The sequence below is a fragment of the Diaporthe amygdali genome, assembly GCF_026229845.1.
Source record: "Diaporthe amygdali strain CAA958 chromosome Unknown NODE_17_length_903054_cov_64_435670, whole genome shotgun sequence".
Classification (NCBI taxonomy): domain Eukaryota; kingdom Fungi; phylum Ascomycota; class Sordariomycetes; order Diaporthales; family Diaporthaceae; genus Diaporthe; species Diaporthe amygdali.
The window spans coordinates 476677-498929 of NW_026517037.1; the positions used below are offsets into that span (position 1 = coordinate 476677).

Consider the following 22253-nt stretch of genomic DNA (forward strand, 5'->3'; position numbering starts at 1 on the left):
GTCGAGTAGAGGAGATGAAGGCAACTAATGCTCACCCGGTCTGCTTGTCGGATTGATCCAGAGTAGTTCCACGTTAATTCCAGAAAAATTTAAACACTATTCACGCTGAATTGTGAGAATGGACAATAAGTAGCAGTGTCTTTCATATGGATTATATCAATGTGCCGATGATCGAGTCCCTCTGGTTGCTCTTCAGAAGTCTTTATTTCTGGACATCCACGTTTTTTCCCCTTCTTTCCTGCTGATACAAGGCACATATAAGGAAATTTGTAAAGGCAGACATAAGAAGGTATTTGTTCACCCTATGGGCCGGGAAATGAGGATCTAGAGATCTTTCTCGTCATGCATGGCCCTGCGTTCCCGAGGATGACTTACATAGCAGCACAGGCCTCTTAGTGGACTTAGTATGCACCCAGGGTCCCTACTCAGTGTCGATCAGCCCAGGGACCGATAAGATAAGGAGATGATCATCAGGTGGGGGCCGAGGTTGCAGGAACACGGCCGGCGGCGGCAGTAAGTAGCACGCAATTCGAGACGCCAATTCTGTGCATGGTCATTTTGTCACGGCCTCGTGCAACATCCTCTCCCCTCACCCCAACCAGTGAGCCAACCTTTCCTAACGGATGGATCAATAGCAGAAGAGCGTGTCCAAAATGGCAGTCGGCTTCTTCAACGTCCTCTCGGCCCTCTTCGGCTGGGTGTACACGTTTTGCTGGTCACTGTCCTTCTACCCGCAGCCGCTGCTCAACTTCAGTCGCAAGTCGACGTCCGGCACCACCGTCGACTTTCCGCTCATCAACTGCCTGGGTATGTATTCGACGCTCCTCCCTGAAATGTTATTCGAAGGAAAAGCAGCTAACTTGCCACTCAGGGTTCCTGTCCTACCTGATCTCCAACCTCGCCTTCTACTACAGCCCCGTCGTGCGTGACCAGTATGCCGAGCGACACGATGGACATACCCCGGCCGTAGCCTTCAACGACATCGTCTTTGCGGCGCACGCGCTGCTGCTCTCGGTGATCACGACATCGCAATACTTCCTCCCGGGGGCGTGGGGGTTCACACCATCGGTGGGCAACCGGCCGAGCCGATTCATCACAGGCACGGCGCTGGGGTGCACAGCGGGTGTAATAGCAGTGGTAGTGCTCATCGCGGCAGTCTCGGACTCGCCCGGCGGGTCGGCGGGGGCGGCGACGGCTTGGTGCTGGCTGGATGCGGTGTATGCGGTGGGCTACGTGAAGCTGTGGATCACGCTCATCAAGTACACTCCCCAGGTGGTGGCCAACTTCCGCAACAAGAGCACGGCCGGCTGGAGCATCTGGCAGATCCTGCTCGACTTCTCGGGCGGCGTGCTGAGCATCGCGCAGCTCATTATAGACAGCTCGCTACAGGGCGACTGGGGCGGCGTCACCGGGAACCCCGTCAAGTTCGCCCTCGGCAACGTGTCTATGCTGTACGACCTTGTCTTCTTCACGCAGCACTACGTTCTGTACCGGGGCAACAGCGAAGGCGGTAAGAATGGTGAGAGGGAGGCGCTGTTGGAGAATGGGGAGACACATGGGCGGTTAGACTGATGGTGCAGCTGCTTGGAAAGACTGACGGATCTATTGGCTTGATTGTTGTTGGATGACTGTGTTGATATGTTGCACTTGATATGGAGTTATACCCGATGCCATTGTGATAGACTGATTAGATGGCTGGCACTAGACATGCAGAGCCACCGATGACAATACTGGCATATATTGTCTGATTACTGTCCACTCTCTCTGCAAGTAATCTGTGTTTCAACTCAACCCCGCGCAAAGCATGCAAGCAGTATCTATTGAATAGTCACGAGAGAACATAACGGACCCATCTTACCCTGTCTTGGTCTTTGGCTTTACCTTCTCCTCCGCCACTCCAAAGCCCAACAAGAAGGCCACTCTCGCCACGGCAAAACCGACCGTAGGAACCATAACCACATATTCCTCAAATCTCCAGCCTACCGGATCCAGCAGTGCCCCCCAGCCCTGAGCGTTCCCGGCGGCGTTGACGTGCAGCAGGTCACACAGCAGCATACCACACAGCATGGCAGTCCAGATGCGGACGTTGTTCTCGGCAATGCGAAGCACAACGGCCTGGTTAAAGGCGAAGAGGAAGTAGGTGGCAGCCAGCTGATCCAGCACGACCTGCAGGCTCGGGTGGTAGTGGGCTGGGGCCTCGGGGCTCACGAGGTAGAGGTACTTGAGCGGGGCGCGGCCGGCGAGGAGAGCGCCGTAGAGGGCGGCGAAGGGCTCGGCATACAGGAAGAGCAGGCGGTAGGCGGCTGCGATGCTGGGCTCGGCCATGGCTTGCACTGGTGGTGATTGTGTTTGATTTGTGGTTTCAGCGCTCTTTGGGCAGCGGTGTGTGGGTGTGGTGGACGCTATGCTATGTCTGTGCATAGATTGTCTTTTTCCGTCAGTTCTGACCAACCCGGATTGTCCCTGGGAGTGTTATTTATGTCTTTCATTCATGGTTTTGTGCCCCACGTTAGGTATAGTCACACTGAGCTAGAGCCAGAGCCAACTCCGCGCTGGATAAACTTCGAGTCCGGGAAGTCTAGTTCAGTCTCTTCCAATGGACGGCTTCATGCACGCAGCGTTGCGTCCGGCACATGTTCAGATGGATAAGATTTGCGGTCAGCCTGCCATGCGTCCGAATTCGAACCGGACGAGCCAGTGACAGCAGACGTCAATCCATCTCGTTGACACCTGGCAGGCAGTTTCGGTCTTGGGGAATGTGTCTATAGATAGGCATTGTCAGGAAATGGTAGTCCGACAAAAGTGCCTGAAGAGGCAATGACACGATCTCCTACTCCCATTCACACTCTGACACTGATATCCACCCAGCAGCAATTGCTTGGTCGAGACCGGACCAGCGTCGTATCCCGTACTGTGGAACTCGGGATATTTCTCACCCCTGCCCCGACCTGCCATCGCCCATCGCCCATCGCCATCGCTCGCCCGCTGATCAGTGCTCCTGTTCCTCCCTGATCGGGCCCGTCAAGACCAAGATCAGATCTTGACGGGGACCACAGCACGAAGGATCATGACCATTGCTCCATTCGAAGCACAAGCGTGCAAAATTTGGCAAGGGCTAGGGGAAGAATGAAACGAGGAGTACAAGCCACTTGATCCTTGAGCTATGCGCCTCGGCGTCGGTGGAATGGTAGCGAACCTCTTGGTTTGTTCCGTACCACTTATTTTTGTCCAGTGATCTCGCACACTCTCTCGCTCTCACTCGATGTACTGTGTGTTAGTCAACACACTCATTCATCAACCGCCTCATCAATGCCTCGTGCTAATGATCCATCATTCATTCTGTCATTCATACATGATTTAGCCTGCGGACCACCTTCCCCGTTCATCCAGACCAACCAATCTCGCCTTCAAGCCATGTAATTAACGCAGCCCGAGTGGAGCCTCGAAACGGGATGGCACAGCAGATAAAAGTCGACTGGACTCTTCGATTTCCCCATTCATGATAGTGCATGATGGACAAATTCGATCCGTCCGTTTCTGCCCAGCAAGTCTGTCCGCAAGAGAAAAGGCAATTCGATCGTTGCACGTTACATTGTACGCACAGGCTCAGGCATCGATACTATGCCACGACATGCCTTGCCTGCCCGCTTCCTCTTCCGGCCCAGGAATTCGTAAGTCCATCATCACTTTTCGTGTTCACGGCCAGAGTTTACACCATGTCGCCCTGCCTGTCACAGTAGTGTCCGCGTCACGACTGCACACATAATACAGCATGTAATATAAGCGCCATGCCCACTTCTTATGCAGGAACAAAGCCCCTGTCTTCCTCCTGCCTCCCCGTCCTTGCCCCGTCGCCTTTGGTGTCCACCACTACCCCCTCCATCATCCAGGGCTGCCCCCCGATCATGGGAAACATCGGGTCCGCATTTTCGGGAGGACCAACCGGTCAATCACATATCCCTGGACGTTACTTCGCGCGGCCCCTCTCGCTGACGGGGCTGCCTCTGGTTCTGTTGTGCATCCCTGCTTCGATTCCGGGTAGCCCTCCACCCCCAGACATCGTCTTTTGTCCAGCCAGTGACAACATCTACTGTGCTCGTTGTAACACTATAGTCCTTCACTTTTACCTGGAATCACAGGCTGATCACACTGTGCCTTGTCACCCAACCCAACACCACTAGAAGCACTTTGCGCAAAAGTCCAGACCTCGGTAGTATCTCGGGCATGCCCACAAAAATTGCAGATAGGTACTTCCTATACAGTCCATCCACGGTCCATGTCCAATGGCTATGGCAGCCTGGTTGACCTCCTACGCGGACGGCTTGGTCGATTCGTATCCCCGGGTTTGCAGCATGAACCCTCGCTCCTTGCCCATACTAGCAAAGCTTGCCGCACTAGACTTGATCCAATCGCCATCTCTGCCAGCTGCTCTGTCTATCACTTCGACCAGAAGAGGCTCACAGGGCATCTTGGCCAGACCTGGTGTTGTCTGTGCGCAGACGATGCTTCGCAGACCGCATGCCTTTCCACGAGTTGTTGCCCTCCAAGAAACGAAGCGAAGCTGCGCGGGACTAAGCGGCCGCGAGATGCGTCCCACTCCGCGTCGCGAAGCATCGCGTAATAAGCTACATGGAACCAAGGCTTATTAGAGAAAAAAAGTTCCTGCAGAACATCCATGCAGTGACTGCGTCTGCTCCGTCTGCTCCTTGGTGGATCGGGGTGGCATCCGAAACTCCCAACAACATTCAGCTACACAATCCCATTCGGTGCTTCGCCCCGTGCCTGCAGCTGCTGGTACAGATGTGAGCCCGAAGGACCAGGAGAGGGGGCAATATCAAGCAAGTATTGCGTCGCCCCATCGTATGTTGTCTTTCCTCTCGATCCCAGCGCTGGACCGTCAGTCACATCTTCGTAAGCACCAACATACATCATATTGACCCGGCGAGACCCAGATATTCTGCAACCTCCGCCCTCGGCAGGGCGGGATCGGGATGGGTCTCGATCACAAGCTTGTGGACGGTTGGGAATTTGGGATCCTCTTAGCTGCGTCTCGACGCGGCTCGGTGCGACAGGGACATTTCGTCTTACACACACTTTTGCCCTCAATCCTCCACCAGTCCGCCCTGGCGCCCTCCACCCTTGCCCCTTTTTCATTTATCCCAACAAGGCAAGACTCAACCAAGCTTTCGCCTGCTGGATGAAGCTTAGAAGTCTCATCTCTCGTCATGATCCCGGGTAGACAGACGAACCAGCCCCCGGTCCAGCAAGGCTGTCCCGGGCTTCCAAACCATCCTCGGGCAGCCGCAGCATGGTAGCATCTCCTGCGTCGAACGCCCTGGCTCCCGCGTGGCAGGTCCTTCAGCCCCGTCTTCCCTGTCCTCCTTCCTGGGATGGCATGCCGGCTACTCTTCTGCGTGGCTCTCCTGATGCCTGCACGCCCGTAGAAGAGATTGCAACGGATATGGTCTGAGAAGTAGTCCTTCTTCGGCGCTGCTGCCATGCCGTCTCCTTTTCGGATGGCCCATATTTGATCTGGGCCCTCCCCATGCGACATCTTGCCATGGCAACTTGTTCTTTTTTTGTTCCTTTTTGATCTGATCTCTTGCGGCTTGATATACTTGGGTACCCTGCTTCATATACGTGACATCAGAAAGGACTCACCCAACCCAACTCACATGGTTTGACACGCGACCTCAAGCTTCACTCCTCTTGGTTGTACGGACGTCGTTGCTCCTATGAACGCAGCCGGCCCTCATGGCCGACGATGCTGCTTACCTCGCTGAGTACAATGGCGGAGCCCTAGTAGGCACTGCCGTGTCCTTCCTCGTCTTAACCTTCTTCTCTGTTGGGCTACGCACATATGTGCGGGGAGTCTTGACGAAGAGCTTCATGGCCGATGACTGGCTCATGCTGGCTTCTCAGGTACGGGCCGAGTCTGATGGAGGGACTTGCCACGAGGCAGATCGCATTTGCTGACCACACCTGCAGGCCGTATTTACCGTATCATGCACATTCATACTGCTCGGCGTCGACATAGGGCTGGGGAGGCACAACAGGTCACTGCCACAAGGCCAGGAGATAGAAGCACTGAAGGTAAGCGACCCTCGGCCCAGACAACGCCTCAAGGCCGCAGACTGACCGGTGAGGTGAAACCCTCCACATGACAGTGGCAAGCCCTGGCAACGGCAACATACGTGCTTAACATGATGTTCATCAAGCTGTCGATCGGCTTTTTCCTCCTGCGGCTGGCGATGCAGAAGCGTTACCTATACACCATATATGGGACCATGTTTGTCGTCCTGATCTGGTCGCTGGCCCTGTTTCTCTGGGACATATTCCAGTGCAGCCCCGTGCCGGCCCAGTGGGACTACACCATCCCGAACCTGAAGTGCGTCTCGGCGCAGGAGGTCGTCAACGCCGCCTACTCCTTATCCGTCATGACCATCCTCACGGACTGGCTGTTTGCGCTGCTCCCGATCCCGATGATCTGGCATGTCAAGATGAGCGCGCAGGCCAAGGCCACGGTGGTTGTGGTCTTGGGCTTGGGCATTTTGTAAGCCTTGCTGCAATTGCACCGCTGTATAATGTTAGACTGAGGCTGACTTGCGCCCACTTAGCGCATCCATCGCGACTCTCATCAGGCTTAAATTCCTGTCCGACTTGACGGATACTACCGATATTCTCTGTAAGAAACCGCCTGGTCCCCTCCCATCCCCTTGTGCTCTGGATGGATCTCCCTGGCTGACCAACCACCAGTCGCTGGAACCGAAGCCATGGTCTGGACCCTCGTCGAGCCGGGAGTAGCAATCGTCGCATCAAGCCTCGTCACCATCCGACCCCTACTCCGCAAGATGCGCCTCAAGGGCTTCGAGTCGACAGAGCAGAGCCACGGCCTGCATTTCACGGGCCAGAGCGGGAGCGGCGCCATAGGCTCCAGGGGCGCCACCCGATCGGGCACGCGGCGGACAATCGGTAGCATGCCGGGGTACGGGCCCGAGAACATCAAGCTAGCGGACCTAGAGCCCGGGTTCGGGGGCAACAAGGGCTACTGGTCGCAGGGCACGACGCTGACGTCGCGAGGGTCGACCCAGGCGGGCTGGAACGGCCGGGGCGTCGGGGTGGCGATCACGGTGCAGGAGGACGACGAGGACGCCGACAGGATATCGCCGGTCGTGGGACACGGCCACGGCTACGGTCATGGGATCGGCAACGGGCACGGAGGCAGCGGCGGGTCGTCGCCCGACAGCGGCGTGTTTGTCATCGAGGGCCCGTCGAGGCCGCACCCGACCGTGCAGGCGGCCGTGTGGAGGAGCGAGACGCCCATCAGCGCCGAGGAGTCGGAGCACAGCCAGGGGCTGAGATACCCTGGACACTACGATGGTGAGTTGACAACAGTGCCACACACCCTGAGGATTTCATATTGCATATGGCAGATGCTAACCTCTGACTTAGCTGGCACACGGAGGGGGGCTTCGCCTGACTTCCCCATACAAAACTCTCGATAGACCTGGCTTTGTGCACGTTGATTCGTGTTAATTACACCCCAAAAGCGAGCGAAAGGCGCCTGGAGTTCTTTGACCAGACTGTTGCGCTGAATAATAACTCTGTCTTTTTGGATACTCTTTGTGATGTGACTTTGCCCTTGTCTGTCAGTGAAGAACAGTGTATGATGCCATGCCAATTCATGTCCCTGGTGAGTGGTTGAGCAGGTTTGTCTCATAAGAAGAGGTGTAGGCACGGGTAGGTACGGGTAGCGCAACAACTGAGCATCCGTCACCAAAGGATGTGAGGCAGGGTATTTGTTTGTCACATACCAGCCTGATTTCCACCTCAGCTGACGTGGCCCATAGTTTCTTTTTGGGGAGGGGGGGGGGGTTAAAAAAGAAAAAGGGGCAAAAAGAACCTATTTCGGTGGAAAACCCCATCTTTTTTTCTTGTTCTTGCGATGCCGTTGTGGGTTTTACTCTTTCTTCCAGTGCCGATGTACTGGCCAGAGGGAACTTCCGCCTCATTGAGCGTACTGTCCTCTGGCATTCCATGGAAACTTCCTGGGGATTTTTTCTGCCGGGCTCGGGGTGAACGGACGACCCTCCGGTCGGAGACACCTCGACTCGACCACTGAGCTATTTGGTAACAGTGTGGGAGGTGCTCCGGTTGGTGGCTGGGTGGATCGGGGTGTTTATATGCCTTTTGGATGGGATGATGGAGCGCAAGTGAATTGGGATGGGAACATGCTGCATATTAGGAGGGCGGCTACGCCGGTTCATGCGTTGTTCGAGAGACGAATGCGATTTCTACTCGGGAGAGGTTGCGCCCAGGCTCACTTCAAACTTCGACTCATACTCTTACCGACGTATAAGTTTTTGTAGTTTGCTGGCTCCTTTATTCTTGGGCCTTCATGCACATCTTCGATCCTCCGTAGATGAAGCTCGAGAGCGGAAGTTCTATATTCCTCCCGGCAAAACTTGTATGATGGGACAGGTCGTGGGCCAGTCGATTTAATATTATGTGTCAGCCAACAAGGGACAAGTTTGGATGCCACTCCGCCGACGCTTCGAAGCCTCGTTATTAGCAGTATCACATGGCTCGCTGATATTGGATTTCTCTTGTCCCTAGTTTCTGCGCTTGCTTTTGAACCTCCACTACGAACAGTAGCGCAAGGAATTACATCAGTTCTGGTAGCACTCACAGACAGCACATGGGACAGCACTTTTTCGACACATATAAACAGAATTATTTCTCACGCACGTCTATTTCCAAAGCATACAGAGATGATTCCTCCTGAGCTCCCTATGGCCTGACCAACAGGCAGCAAGTGACGACAACGACGCCTTGCCCCATGAACTCCTCGCTATGACGCTCCCCGGCGCTCTATCCACATGACTTGATAGACTAAGTCTAGGCAGAGCCTTGCACCTCGTCCAGCCCACACTTGAAGCGGCTTGTGGATGCTTGCCTTCAATATGAGACAACCTGTTTGGACCGGAGCATGACTGCACCAGAACTAGGCGGTGACAGAATCGGTCGGGGTCGATTCTTCAAACGGGCCAGAATTTACCGACAGGCCATGCTGTTTACGGATCTCCTCATCAAATAAAGTGCGCCCCGCACAGCAGACCGTAACTACAGCCCTAGCGACTGCCTGACACTCTCCTTGACCCTCCTGTCGTACTCCTGGCGGTGATCGCGCCACATCTTGGCGGCGTCGACATTGGCGGGGCTCTCGTCGTTAGGCTCGGCCAGAAGGTTCATAACGGACAGCAGGATCTTCTCGACCGACTGGATGGGCGACCAGCGCTCCGAGGCGTGCTCGTAGTGGTTGGGGTCGTCGCCGGCCGGGTGGAGGATGGAGATGCACACCAGGCCGCTGGGGTAGACTGGTTGTGTCAGGTGTCATGTTAGCATGTGTACGTGTTCAAGTGAATTGCTTTCGGGCAAAATCGTGTAAAATCGTGTCCCGTACCATTTGGGTGCCATATCTCGCCCAGGAACTTCATCGTCGGCGGCGCCAGCGGGTAGTCCGCGGGGAACTTGAGCTCGGCTGGGAACACGCCACCCTCGAAGGGTGTCCCTTCTGGCCCCTGGATCATGGCCTCCCAGTGCAACAGGTCGTCCTCGGAAACAGGGCCAGCGGTGATGCCATCGGGTGGGTTCTTGGTGAGCATGCGGTATTCCTGGAGCAGACGGCGGTGGGCGGTCGATGACATGGTGGCTTGTTTGAGAGTTGTGTGCTGTGGCGGGCCTGTGGTTTTATAATTTGTCAATAAAATGCAGTGCAGTGTGGTTGAGGGCTGCTGCTACTGACCCGACCCTAGGAAGAAAACCTTAGGAAAGGAGTAACGATAATGGCGTGGGTTGAAAGTTGAGGTTCGAGTTGAGGTCGCGTGGGGCCGGGTCTAAGTGGACAAGTGATGATGGAGAAGACATGGGTGGAGCTGATGATCGGCAGAGGCAGAAGAGTGCCAGGAGTACCTGCGCTAAAATCCCACCCCAACCCAAGACTTCGGATCCAAGCTCTTCTGGAAGCTTTGGCCTGCCACTACATCCAGCCTGCTTTGCCTATTTGCCCCGAGCTCCAGCTCCAGCTCCAACACCAACGCCCTACGTCTGCCAAATCCAGGATTCAATACGGCGAGCCATGCCACCACGATTGAGCCTGCGGTCCGTCGCAGGCCGCAGTTCAATTCCATTGCGAAGAGTCACCGCGAATCCATCATCCTCGGTCTGCCTGTTCTGCTCCCTTGCGGCCCGTCCCAACTCGCCGACGCCTCGAAGGACGCGGCGCAAATCTCTGGTCGCGCGTCGGAACCAGTCCACCACCACCTCCAGCCAGCCGTCAAATCCGCGAAAAGAGCTCCAGGACGCCCTCCAGGAGCTCCAAAAGCATGCCACCAATTACATAAACCTGTCGCGGGTGCAATTGGCCCTCAACGCCCTGCGGCAGGAAGCCGGCGACGAGACGGTTAGAGTCGCCATCCTCGGGCTCACAAATGGATCTGAGTCGGGACTCACGGCCAAGGAGGTGTTGCGGCTGCTGCTAGCAGATCCGCTGTCACCGGAGCAGGATTGGGAGAGGGAATTGATGGCCCACGACGCGAGGCAGCCGCTGATTGTCCGGGTTGGGACAGACCACGAAGACGGTGCCCAGGGCGCTGGTGAAGGGACGATGACGTACGCGAGGGGCGGTTTGTTGAGGGAGATGAGCGTCTCCTCGCCCGGGCTCAACGGCAAGAAGCTCGAGATCCTGCTCACCGAGACCAACCCGCTCGCCGACTCGACCGGAGAAGCGTTCCAGAACTTCGAGGAGAGCGCGCTGGTGCCGACGGTGGACATTCCTGCCTCGAATACCGGGAGATTTACGCCTGTCACGACACCTGTACACAAAGCTCTGCTAGTCACGGATGGGATACTAGGGGCCGCCTCGCTGGCCAATCTGCCCTTGCTTTCTGGCAAGGGCGCAATAACGGGTGCGGTGAACACGCCAGGGTACACACCAGCAGACCCCTCGGCTTTACCTTTCGCTACGATCGACGTCACGGCAGCCGCTCAAGGCTTGAATGCCCTACGCCAGAGCGTAGACAAGGGTTTCGAGTACGAGAAGCTATGGTTCAAAAGTAACATGCCTTCTATCACGACCTGGCTAAAGTCCGGAGTCACAACATCGGGAGACGGCGCCACGAAAGACGCTATCCGAGAGTCGATCGCCTCTGTCCTGCTGAACACCCGCGCCACAATACAGCAGGAGGAGGCCCAGCGACTATCCTCCGCGCTCTCCAACCAGACCTCGTCCACCACCGTCCCCACACTGAATGCTGCGCTATCAGAATGGGCCGAGAAGTCCCATGCGGAACTACAAGAGCAGCTGGATCAGGCATTCACGGGCAGCCGGTGGCGCAAGCTGAACTGGTGGAAACTCTTCTGGCGCGTCGACGACGTCGGCACGCTGTCGTCCGAGATGCTCTCGCAGAGGTTCCTACCCGGCGCGGAGCGGAACGTCATCTTCCTCGCTGGCAAGATCGAGGGGTCCGGCGTGTTCGGCACCGAGGCTCGCAGCAAGGCGCCCTACTCAGCGCCGACGCTTGCTACCACCGCAAAGGCCACCGAGGCGGCGGTCGACCCATCGCAGGAGCTGCCGCTGGCCAAGAAGAGTTTGCCCGGGACCAAGTGGCCTGCTCACATCACATATACTCGCAACTACCTGCAGTCCGAGACCGTACCGGCCTTGCAGGCCCTCGCGCAGAGCCTCGTCTTCCAGTCGGCCGGCTTCTCGACGCTCACCACCTCACTCGGTGCGCTCATGTACCTGTCCACCTTCGGAGCATCCGAGTCCGGCGCGGTGGCGGCCCTAGGCATCGTGTGGAGCCTACGCCGCCTGCAGAAGAAGTGGGAGTCGGCGAGGGAGTACTGGCAGAGCGAGGTGAGGGAGGAAGGGCGCAAGGCTGTGCGGGCGGTTGAGATCAGTGTTGGCGAGACGCTTGACAAAGCCGTCAGGGACGGCAGTGCTGCCAACAAGGACGCCTTGCTCGCTGAGCTGAGGCAGGCCAGAGAGCTTGTGCGGAAGGCTGAGGACGCGCTCGCGAAGTTGAAGTAACTGTCTCCTGAGATGGGACGTCACAATTGTATATCTCATGTGGAATAGAAGTATGTGTACATGCCCACATAAGACGTGAGATCCTCTCTTGGCATGTGAAGCGCTCGGTTTCTGAGCATAAAAAGCGCTCCGCTTTTGATGGTGATTTCCATGTCAGCGCTGACTGGTATTATGGACGTTGGCTATACGTACGGACGCATTTTTCCGACCAAGCCTTTTGAGATCTCTGCGACGTCTGGTCCCTCTCTCCGCCCGTGTAAGCGCCCGCTGTCCCTTGCCCAGTCTCAGATATCTAAGCGAGTTATTCAACGCCATCAAATGCTCCCATCATCTTCCCAATATGGGTACCTCTTTTCAGTGAATTGCGCACTGATTGTACCACTCGAAAGAGCCCGTCGCGAGCATTCCAACGGTGGTCTCTTTTTTTTTTTTTTTTGGTCCATATCGGCCGTGTTGTCTCCCATCCCTGCAATCTTTCGACATGGGAGTGTCGCTTGGTATCAGACCTCCTCCGAAATGGGCCTTGCCTTCGTCGTCGCCTTCTCGCCCTCGAGTAACAAGTCGAAGGCCATCTTCTATCTTCCACCACGGCCGCTCGCCCTGGCCCTGCTGACCGTCGCACGACCTCTTGCCAAACCGACACCACGGCCGCGGGCGTTCCGACTCTTGAACATGGGCGCATTCCTAGAGACGCGGGTGCGTACGTTAGCTACTGAGTTTTTGCTGCTGCTGGTGGGGTTCTTATTCTGGGCGGTTAGGGGTTCGGCATACCGCAGCATGTCTGGCACGATGAAGAAGCGCACGTGGCTGCCGCGGATGTAGACCTGTTCCAGATGGCTGACACGGCCGTCGCGCGCCGTCACGGTGATGTCTTTGAGCTGGATGTTCATGTTGTCCTCGGCTATTGTAGGTGTGGGTAAGCATGGCTTCGACACGAGAATGTAGGGAAGTGAGAGAGAGGGGGCGACGCCGTACCTTCGATCAACTTGCCGCGGTAGGTGGTGCCCGAGTCGAGCTCCAGGGTGATGATGTGACCCTGGGCCTCATTGAGAAGCTTGATGGGGATGCCGATTGTGGACGTCATGATCAGGCTTGTCTTTGAGTGGCTGGAGGGAAGTCGTCGGGCTGATCGGTGGTGGGACTCGAATTGGGTGGGAGCTTGCCGCGTCGCAAAGCTTGGGAGAGCGCGCTCGCAACCTGGCGGAGCTCGAGGCTGAGATGCGATGCTGCTGCAGAGGCCGGCAGGCAGGCATTGGAGCCCCGGCGCTGCAGGATTTTCCGGGCCGAGAGGCGCCGCGGTACCTGCAGCCGTCACTGCATAGCCTCCTTGAGCTCCCCTTTACTCCCCCATACCTCCCCCTGACAATGGCTGCAGCCTGTCATAGCCAACTTATCGCAATGCCATTATAAATGAAGAATTCATTGATTGTGCACCCATATGCTCCTTATGTTGCATTTGCAGTACTGTACGTTCTCGAATGTCTATGTGAAGCCGAAAACTTGCTATGGAAACTACCCCTGAGCCGCCCGACACCCCTTTTCCTGTCCGAAAAAGAGAACAGGAAGAAGAAGAAATGAAAATTTGACACATGCGTCAATTTCTTACCTTTTCACTGGTTTTGTTGACGGCTTCTTGCCGTGATGTTGTGCAGACTCGCCGGCCTCGTATTGCTGTGGATGGCATCCAGGCAACAGCATTCGGAGCATCATGAGGGGATACGGATTCACCGGTACCTGCGATGCGTGGGGCGGTGGACATGGACTCCGACTCTCTGAGCGCCTTGAGTATGAAATTCGGGTGATCCTGCCCCTTCTCGTGCCACAGAAGCTCGACCGAGAGCGTCAATGCATCTCCTACGACCATCAACACACTGTCTCGTTGGTCGGCTTCTCCTCGCCTGTTGAACTTGTGAGTCCGAGGAAGGATTTGTGACCCGCTGGACATCAATCCGTCACAATGCTAAGCAATGTGTCAAATATGACGATGTCTTCATGATGTCTGGAGGATGCAAAGATGTTGAGTGATGAGCATCTGTGTATAAATACGCACTGCCCGAGCTTCTATCTCGTCTTGTACAGGATATCAACAGCACGCTAACTTCCTCACATCAGCCGCAACAACTAAACAAGACAGCCTCATAATATTCATACTCATTCCAAAATGCAGTTCACTACCCTCTTCTCCTTCGCTGCTTCCCTAGCTCTCGCCAGCGCTGGGGTCGTCCAGAAGCGCCAGTTCGACGGCGACGTGGCCATACTCAAGGTCTTCGACGACAAAACGGCGGACTGTACTACAGATGAGCCGACTGTCACGATCGGTGTTGGTCCCCTTGCATTGGATCAGTGTATCCCCTTCTCTCAGGAATACTGGATTGTTTCTTACTCGTACCTTGAGTCTACTGGATATGACTGTAAGTCGGACAGATGCGCCGAGTTTTGAATCCGAGGGCAAGAACCTCGAGATGTAGAACCATTGCCGACTGACACTTTACCCCTGCTATGAAGTTGCTTTCTATACCACAGACGATTGCACCTCCACCCCTAACAAGGGCAACGTTGAGTCCTGCTACACCAGCCTCTCTGACAACCCTTGGCTGTCGTACAAGGTCGTCTCGCCTGGCAATTCTCGAAACTAAGGAACGGAGTGAAGGATTGCCCAGTCTGATGGTACAACTTGGTTTCTGAAACGCTTTACTAGGCCGACATCGTTAGGGTCCGGAGATGAGTGAAGTTGTCGCGTCTCAGAAAACAGGCTCGATTGGCAGCCCATAATAAAAACCGTTTATTTAACTTCATCGTCGCGGCGGATGAGCTGGGGGGGGGGGGTGGGGGCCCGTAGACATATATCCCAGCTTTGCAATAATTTATCATAACTTTGACAACTTGTCACTCACAGTCAAGTACGTCACAGTGGTCTACAAGGGCATAAGACAAGTATGATTGATTGTACAGGAAAGCCCCAGAAAGTATATTGTACAAATCTGAACCCTGAGATCCGACGCCATATTGCCCCTAGCTACATGAATGACCCAGCCGCATGGTGAATCTAATCTGACCATGAATCCCACATGTACACAAGTCTAGTCGGAAAACAATTCTAGGAAACCCACCAGCCATCCCGGCCCACTCCACCGCGAAGTACGCGTCCCTTTTTTTAAGTTGCTTTTTCACTCTGCCCCCCTTTTCTCATCACCCGCTTAGACATCCACCACGACAATGTAAGACTCAAAGGCGCCGGAATCGGTGCACTCGCCGGGGGACAGCACCGTCCGGGGCGCGTCGCTGCTGACGACGCAGTCGGACTCCTGGAAGGCAACGGCGTAGTACCAAGCCTTGTCGGCAGTGAAGTAGCAGTACTCGTACTCAGAAGTGAGGTTCGTACACGCCGCTCCCGTGAAGTTGGCACCCGTCTCGATGGCTGTGCCGTCGCTGCACGAGTCGCCGCAGTAGAGGGTCCAGGTGTTTGCCGCGGCGCTGGAGGCCAGGGCGAGGAGGGTTGTTGCTGTGGCGGCGAAGGACTTCATTTTGAGGGTCTGTAGAGTATTTGATGTTTTTGTTGGAGTATATTCCGTGTTTCTTGTGGGAGTATGTTTGTTTGAATGAGTGACTGTGATGTGTTGGAAGTAGACTTTTTGCTCAGGGTGGGCTTCGTTTCTATGCCTGGCCTTGACAGTGACTGATAATGAGAGGATGCTATATTGAATGAGGGATGGTTGGATTTGAGTGATGAAGAGATGAGAGGCCTTGCTTTCTTATATCTCTGACTGAGGCCGAAGTCGATAGGGAGGTTCGCGAAGACTATTCTATTTGCGTAGATACCCCCCGACGAATCCCAGCATCTAAAAAGTTCACTTCCACATACTTGGTGGTGTCCTCTGGTACACTACGACTATTCAGCCGGGATGTACGTATGCCCCGATTCAGGTACAATTGTCCTCACAAATAGCATCCTCACCACCTCGAGCATCGCCTCCTATGCGCTTAACGGGAGCGGAGCTCGCGTCAACGGCGTCTGCAAGGCTGAGTCCTGCGAAAGCCTTCATCACTGCACAGCACGCGGCGCGGGGCTCGATGAGGCGGCTGGGTCCCAGGGGAGCCAACATTCGGCGTTCGCGACTGCTGCGCTGCCAAGGTAAACCCGGTCTGTCTGGGATGTCAAGCTCTCGATGCCGAGGCGCTGGTGGTGGGGGCCCGCTCTGAGTAGGCATGGGAGAGATCGATCTTGGTGGTCCGCCCACCGATCCGATGGTCCCGGCGGATGGGAGGACGTCGGGAGCTTATTGATCGATCTGAGTCGGTCCCAGAGTGACAGATTCAGATGGCAGCTTGGTGAGTGGCATGAAGTGTCGCCAACACAGCAATCCGGGAACGACCATCCCTGATCCAAACAACTTCTCAAAATTTCTGAGCTTGTTATATTGCATATCGTGTAAACGACCGAAAACCTACATTTGAGACTGGCACGCTCGTGGATCCGGTCTGGACTCCACGTGGACGTGCGTGCGAGTTCTCATCTGGGGACGTCACCGTCGAAGCTCGGGGGATCGCCGTGGGGGACCTTGTAAGGCTGAGCCTGACCAATGGTCTTACACTGTTCCCTCGCCTCGGGAAGTGGGCAAGGGGGTTCTAAATCCGCCGATACAGAGAATTTCGGCGAGAGCCACAGGGGTTAATTGATTAAGGGGTCGAGCCCGCCAACTTTCTGACAAGCGACGCGTTGTCTTTCCTCTCGATGTGGCTCAGGGTCTTACCAATGATAGAGGCTCCAGCTTGATCAGACACATATAATTCTATACGTGTACATTCTTTGCCAGCCATGACTGGGTAAGACTTCAGGGTCCACTCACAAAGCCAAGAAACGAAAAGCACAGCTGGCAGTGGGGCGGGTATAATTAGAATGTCCTCTACTGTGCTTCACAAACTGTTGTATATCTACAAACTCGAGCTCTGTCGCTCCGAAACTGAAGAACTATTTTTCTCTCGTCCAGCTCCAGCATCGGACACGACTCTGACAAAGTGATGCATGAATACTCACATCAAGGATCATTTGATCCCGGGAATTCTCACGAAACGCTCCCCTTTAGGAGTGGCTTATTTCAGGTTCGCGATGATCGCTAGCCGCCCTTTTCATCTGTTGTTGCCCTCCTTCCTGCCCGACATTAGTTTTGTTATCTTTCAACAGGCCGTTGTCCCCCGTGGCGTGCGATTCCGCTGCTGACAGTTGAAGGCGAAGTATGCCAAGAGCGCGCAATCTCTTGATCCTTGACCCATGGAATGTATGCAAGGGGTCACAATCTGTTATCTTGCAGTTCGTCCAGGCCTTCTTGCTTCGCCTCTCTCTGCGTGCAGGACTGGCAGAGCAGGCAGGCTGTGTATTGATGACTGCCGCAAAGTCTGGCTGTAGGATTCGACGAGGTGGCACCAGGCTTCCTAGGCCTCGGCAATAGGATGACAAGTGGGCAGTTGAGAGTCTGCTGACTCACTGGGGAGCCAATTGATCCTCTTTTCCTGTCAGACCTATTCAGAGCTGCCTAATGCGGGCCTATTCGGCTCTTCAAGCCGACCAGCCATAGGTCCAGCATGGCTAATATCTCGACCCTGCCCGGGTGACCCCCCTGTGGCTGCAGGCGCCCATTCACATTCACCAGACCTCATCGGGACAGCCAAGCTTCCATCGCGGATTCCTCAATCCGAATTCACCATGCCCAGACATCGTAAGTGGAAGAAAGGAAAGATCATTGAAAATGACAGACCATCAAATTCCCAGAAGATCCCTTCCTGGGCTCCGTGCTCTTGATCGTGTCATGTTTTCCCTCTTGATTAGCTACCGGTAATCGATGAGTACTAACCGGCTGGTCGCGCAAAAACATGACCGCCGTTCGACCACAGCCTGGGGCTCAGGACAAGCAGACTGTACTGTCGCAGTCCCGCTTCCCTCTCATCCTGGCAGTCTTTTATCTCTCTTTGCTCGTTATCCCATGGGCGTTGACCTGCAAAATCGCGAGCCAGCCGTCCTTCATTGTCCAGACTTATCGCCACAACTATAGATACTATGTCCAGGACGGCTGGAACATCGCCATTAATGTCCTCAACTCACTCGCTGTCGGCCTGTCGCTGCCAATCCTCAGTGCGCTGCTGGCTCGTGCCGCTGTCGTCTTCTCGCAGCGCCGGAAGCCCGGCCAGACCCTCACCGCTGCTCAACTCTTTGCGCTCGCCGATCGCGACTGGTATAACTTCCACAAGGTTCTGTCTGGGTCGTCAGACTTCTTGTGGTTTGGCTTCGTCCTGCTTTTTGTAGCGATTCTCTTGCCTCTTGTCCGGTCGGGTGTCGTGACCTACGACAACGTCCCTGTATCATTACACCTCCCGGCGCAGTACGACAACCTCGGTGGCGACTTTCTCGGCTACACTCCAAGCCCCGCGGCTTTGAGTTTGCCGTCTTCAGGCCGTCAGCTCGAAGTAATTACCGACACGCGCGATAAACTGAGGAAAAGTACAGGAGGGATCGAGCTGAACCTGTGGCCTGTGTGCAACGACGACAAGCCTGACAGCACTTGCGGCTTCAAGTACGGGCCGTACGACATTTCACAGAGTACCCTCAGCAATTTCTGGGAGGAGTACTGGGAAAAGTTTATCTCGGGTTCTCATCCTTACGAGACCAATGGCTCAGCTTTGATGCATGCCTCGACCTTCAAGGCCGGATCATCGATAGGGGTTTACAAAGATAATGATCTCGGAGCCTATACACTCGGCTTGAAGAGCGGCGTAAAATGCGAAGCAGTTTCTGCCCAAGATATCGAGACCCAATGCCTCCGATCTACTGGCACCACTGAGGATTCGATTTCTGCGGCTCTCGGCTGGCAAACAAGTCTAGACATCGCAGACGAGCTACACCTTGACATATGCTACCCGGAGCTCGATAAAGAACCATGGCAGGATGCTGATGCGTCTCCATGGAAGCCGATCAACTTCACTGAACACCTTTACATTGGCCTCACGGACAATTCTTCGCGCTGGGGATGTGGAGAGGATAGTTGGGGCGGGTCTAACTGCCCGTACATGGGAACCGACGCTGGCCTTTATTTTCACTGCCAGTCCGAAACTGCGCTCAGTTATTTCGAGGTAGGGAGTGCCAAGACCAAGGGGACGCCGTCTCGATTTCTCGACGAGATGCCCGCGGATTTCGATATTCCTCGCCCGGGAGACAAGTGGGACCTCACGTACCCAGACGTTCCGTTTGCAAGCTATGAAGGCCCCCTGAAGTCGGCAACAATGGCCATGTTCGGGAACGATAGCTGGCTTGACACGCTCGGACTTGTCATGGCACAGGAAGATGCGACTAATGCGACTGCTGCTGCTGCGCTGGTCATGCTCTGTGGACTGCAGCCCCTTGGCAACATCGACACGTTCAATTACAATTATGGCGTCGGTTGTGATTGGGACACGTACCAGTCGGCGACGAGGTACTCGGAAAACTCTTATCTCTACGCAAATTCTATCCGGAACTTCTTTACACCATTCGCCCAGCCTAGGCTGGCCAGGGCCTTCCTCAACACAGCGACTTTCTATGCGAACGATGCCTTACTCTCGCAGGCAATGGCAGTTTCGTATGTGTCTCGCGATCTCAAATACCAACAAGAAGAGAACGATGACAGCATGCTTGTACCCGTGATCAACTTGGGTTCAATCATCTTTGTATCCATCATCCTTGCCCTGCAGGTCGTCGGTATCGTCCTGCTCCTCATCTACATCTACAGCAGCCCCGTATGGACCAAGACCCTCGACGCCCTGGCAATGGCCCGCGTTGGCGCCCAGCTGTCGGCGCTGGACGTGTTCCTCGTGCCCCGCGAGACGGGCACGCTAGGGCCAGCCAGGCTGAGCAAGAAGGCTGAGAGGCAGCTCCGTCAGATTGACGGCCTGATCGGCTCGACTGCCCCACGCGGAGACCACGATATCGAGGCGACGACACTGCCGCCGCCGTATGCGCCGCGGGGCGAGGAACCGAGCACCAGAGAAGAACAAAGGGCACAGTCGGGAGCCACACAGCGGGACACATCCGCACCGGAGAACGCTGCGCCGGCATACTCGCCACCTGCCGACGAGCACACGACGCGAACGGAAGGTGGCGAGACCGACGTCGCTGATGAGCGTGGAGGTGCAAGCGAAACGGCGACAGCCCATGCGGCGTCGTCCGACTCGCAGGATGCAATGAACCCGCCTGTAACCACACTCGAGGCGGTTGCAGTTGGAGGACAAGGCTTCATCACAAAGCGGATGTGGAAGAAAGGTGGCAAATCTGGGGCGATACCATCACAACCAACGCAGTGAGCCTTGGATGAGGTGTTGCGATGGAGTGGGCGGTGTAGACGTACTACGGTTCAGTAATGATTTTATGTGATACCAGCGTAATGATAAATAATATCCAATATTTTTTTAGAGAATACAATCGTTAATAACTCAGGCTTCAAGGCAAGAGCTAGAGCACTCAGATGTACGCCCACCCTCAATCACCCGGCGTCGTCAGATCCACGTTCCCGGCCCCTCAGCACAATGCAAGCTCCTGCTCCTCGCAGCGCTCCTCACAGGCAGTGGCGGAGGCGGCGTATGCGGCCTCGTAAGACCCTCCAAACCGCCTCCTCCACCAGATGCAGACGACGTCGAGCCTCGTCTCGACCTGGCACCGTGTTCGCCGCCCTGCCCGCCGGCCTTCGTGTGCCGGCGGCGCGGCGGCATGCTCAGGGCCGTGCGCGGCGCCGAGCTGTCATGCGTTGAGGAGCGCCTGCTCGACCGCGACGACAGGCTGTCGAAGAGGAAGCTGGGCGGCTCGGGGGCGAGGGCGGCGGCAGCGGATGAAGAGCCGGGGCGGTCGCCGTCGTGTTGGTAGCTGTGGCTGGGACGGTCCTGCGGGCCGTCCTGATGGTACTGGTCCTGGGCTGTGGTGGCGAAGAGGGGGTGATTTTGCAGGTGTGGCGGGATGGCAGGGTGGCCCACCGGCGAGAGGATGTCTGCCTTTTCCGAGGTCCAGCGAGATAGGTGTGGGAGGATGGGGGATATGGGGGAGGTGGCGTCGACGATGATGGGCTGTGACCGGAGAGTGATAGATGCGGCTGTATGGAGAGACTGGGCCGTAGCGTCGTCCGTTGATGGTTTCGGTTTCCCTGAGATGTTGCTTGGTCCGTCCGTGACTTCTTTGGAGCGTCGCTGGCCTGCTTCCTCTGTGCCGGTCTCGTCTCGTCGCATGTGCCGCCTGCGCCAGGCTACGTAGACAACCGCCAGAGTGACCATCAGGAGCAGAGCTAGCCCACCAAACACACTGCCTATGATTATACCAGTTGTTCTGGCTGATTTCGTACTGGGCGGCGAGGTTTTTGCGACCAGCGTTGGCGCTGTCTTCGAAATGCTTGAGAAGGGAGATGGCTGAGTGGTGCTGCTTGTGCTCGCGTGGGGGGCATAGGGAGCTATCGCTATGACCGTTGATCCCTGAGATGAGTTGAGTTCGTTGTCGAGGCTGCCTAAGCTAGACACATCTTCCAGACCAGATTTGACTAGAGACTCGGGTCTTGCTTTCGAGGTCGTCGGGCTTGACCTTGCCTCTCTTACAGAGATGGCTGGAACGTTTGTGAAGGCTGCTGCAAGATCTCTAGCTGTTACAGAGACAAAGACGCGACTTGGATTCATTGTAAGGCTCGCGGAGGGTGTCTCAGACAACCCAGTCTCGTGAATTTGATGCCCGACATACTCAGTGACACAGGTAGGACTGAAGACGGTGAAGGACGAGAGCGGAGACTCCACAGGAGAGGAGTAGGGCGTGACATTGGTATACCGAGGATACATGGTCAACTTCGCTAAGCAGATGTCGTGGAAGGATTGGAAATGAAGCAACGTATAGGTTGGCCTGAAACGTTGTGACATAGCAATGAAGAGCCAGTAATTTGGCTAAGGAGCTCTTGGTGTAAAGAACGAGGCAGAACGCCACAGAGACCAGCGCAATGTTAGGCATACTGTAGTGATGTCTATTTAAGGAGCCGGGAAGGCCCTCGAAGCGTGTACTTCAACAAAATACCCGCATCTTGAAAAGGAAATGAGCCGGTTCGGTGGACTGTTGTGCCATAGAGATTGGCTCTGCCGCCTGGGAGACGGGAGATCCAGCAGGACAGTTGGA

At 55.6% G+C, this 22253-nt stretch overlaps 10 protein-coding genes across 10 annotated transcripts; 5 read left to right on the forward strand and 5 right to left on the reverse strand.

The window, feature by feature from the left end:
- Nucleotides 1–653: 653 nt before the first annotated feature.
- J7T55_005091 (uncharacterized protein) lies at nucleotides 654–1572 on the forward strand (the record flags this gene model as incomplete). Its single annotated transcript, XM_053144455.1, has 2 exons — nucleotides 654–807; nucleotides 872–1572. The coding sequence occupies 2 exons, from the start codon at nucleotides 654–656 to the stop codon at nucleotides 1570–1572; spliced, it is 855 nt and encodes a 284-aa protein (XP_052992815.1).
- A 282-nt stretch (nucleotides 1573–1854) lies between these two features.
- J7T55_005092 (uncharacterized protein) lies at nucleotides 1855–2325 on the reverse strand (the record flags this gene model as incomplete). The annotated part of the gene is made up of 1 exon (XM_053144456.1): nucleotides 1855–2325. The coding sequence occupies one exon, from the start codon at nucleotides 2323–2325 to the stop codon at nucleotides 1855–1857; it is 471 nt and encodes a 156-aa protein (XP_052992816.1).
- A 3429-nt stretch (nucleotides 2326–5754) lies between these two features.
- On the forward strand, nucleotides 5755–7505 carry J7T55_005093 (uncharacterized protein; the record flags this gene model as incomplete). Its single annotated transcript, XM_053144459.1, has 6 exons — nucleotides 5755–5922; nucleotides 5989–6093; nucleotides 6168–6553; nucleotides 6618–6685; nucleotides 6757–7380; nucleotides 7453–7505. The coding sequence occupies 6 exons, from the start codon at nucleotides 5755–5757 to the stop codon at nucleotides 7503–7505; spliced, it is 1404 nt and encodes a 467-aa protein (XP_052992817.1).
- A 1618-nt stretch (nucleotides 7506–9123) lies between these two features.
- Nucleotides 9124–9707, reverse strand: J7T55_005094 (ubiquitin-conjugating enzyme; the record flags this gene model as incomplete). The annotated part of the gene is made up of 2 exons (XM_053144460.1): nucleotides 9124–9377; nucleotides 9464–9707. The coding sequence occupies 2 exons, from the start codon at nucleotides 9705–9707 to the stop codon at nucleotides 9124–9126; spliced, it is 498 nt and encodes a 165-aa protein (XP_052992818.1).
- Nucleotides 9708–10138: 431 nt separating this feature from the next.
- On the forward strand, nucleotides 10139–12091 carry J7T55_005095 (uncharacterized protein; the record flags this gene model as incomplete). Its single annotated transcript, XM_053144461.1, has 1 exon — nucleotides 10139–12091. One exon carries the CDS (start codon nucleotides 10139–10141, stop codon nucleotides 12089–12091), a length of 1953 nt encoding a protein of 650 aa, XP_052992819.1.
- A 575-nt stretch (nucleotides 12092–12666) lies between these two features.
- On the reverse strand, nucleotides 12667–13175 carry J7T55_005096 (small nuclear ribonucleoprotein sm d3; the record flags this gene model as incomplete). The annotated part of the gene is made up of 2 exons (XM_053144462.1): nucleotides 12667–12992; nucleotides 13067–13175. 2 exons carry the CDS (start codon nucleotides 13173–13175, stop codon nucleotides 12667–12669), a joined length of 435 nt encoding a protein of 144 aa, XP_052992820.1.
- A 624-nt stretch (nucleotides 13176–13799) lies between these two features.
- On the forward strand, nucleotides 13800–14727 carry J7T55_005097 (uncharacterized protein; the record flags this gene model as incomplete). Its single annotated transcript, XM_053144463.1, has 3 exons — nucleotides 13800–14000; nucleotides 14259–14502; nucleotides 14597–14727. 3 exons carry the CDS (start codon nucleotides 13800–13802, stop codon nucleotides 14725–14727), a joined length of 576 nt encoding a protein of 191 aa, XP_052992821.1.
- A 561-nt stretch (nucleotides 14728–15288) lies between these two features.
- Nucleotides 15289–15615, reverse strand: J7T55_005098 (uncharacterized protein; the record flags this gene model as incomplete). The annotated part of the gene is made up of 1 exon (XM_053144464.1): nucleotides 15289–15615. One exon carries the CDS (start codon nucleotides 15613–15615, stop codon nucleotides 15289–15291), a length of 327 nt encoding a protein of 108 aa, XP_052992822.1.
- Nucleotides 15616–17959: 2344 nt separating this feature from the next.
- Nucleotides 17960–20419, forward strand: J7T55_005099 (uncharacterized protein; the record flags this gene model as incomplete). Its single annotated transcript, XM_053144465.1, has 1 exon — nucleotides 17960–20419. The coding sequence occupies one exon, from the start codon at nucleotides 17960–17962 to the stop codon at nucleotides 20417–20419; it is 2460 nt and encodes an 819-aa protein (XP_052992823.1).
- A 192-nt stretch (nucleotides 20420–20611) lies between these two features.
- Nucleotides 20612–21769, reverse strand: J7T55_005100 (uncharacterized protein; the record flags this gene model as incomplete). The annotated part of the gene is made up of 1 exon (XM_053144466.1): nucleotides 20612–21769. The coding sequence occupies one exon, from the start codon at nucleotides 21767–21769 to the stop codon at nucleotides 20612–20614; it is 1158 nt and encodes a 385-aa protein (XP_052992824.1).
- Nucleotides 21770–22253: the final 484 nt, after the last annotated feature.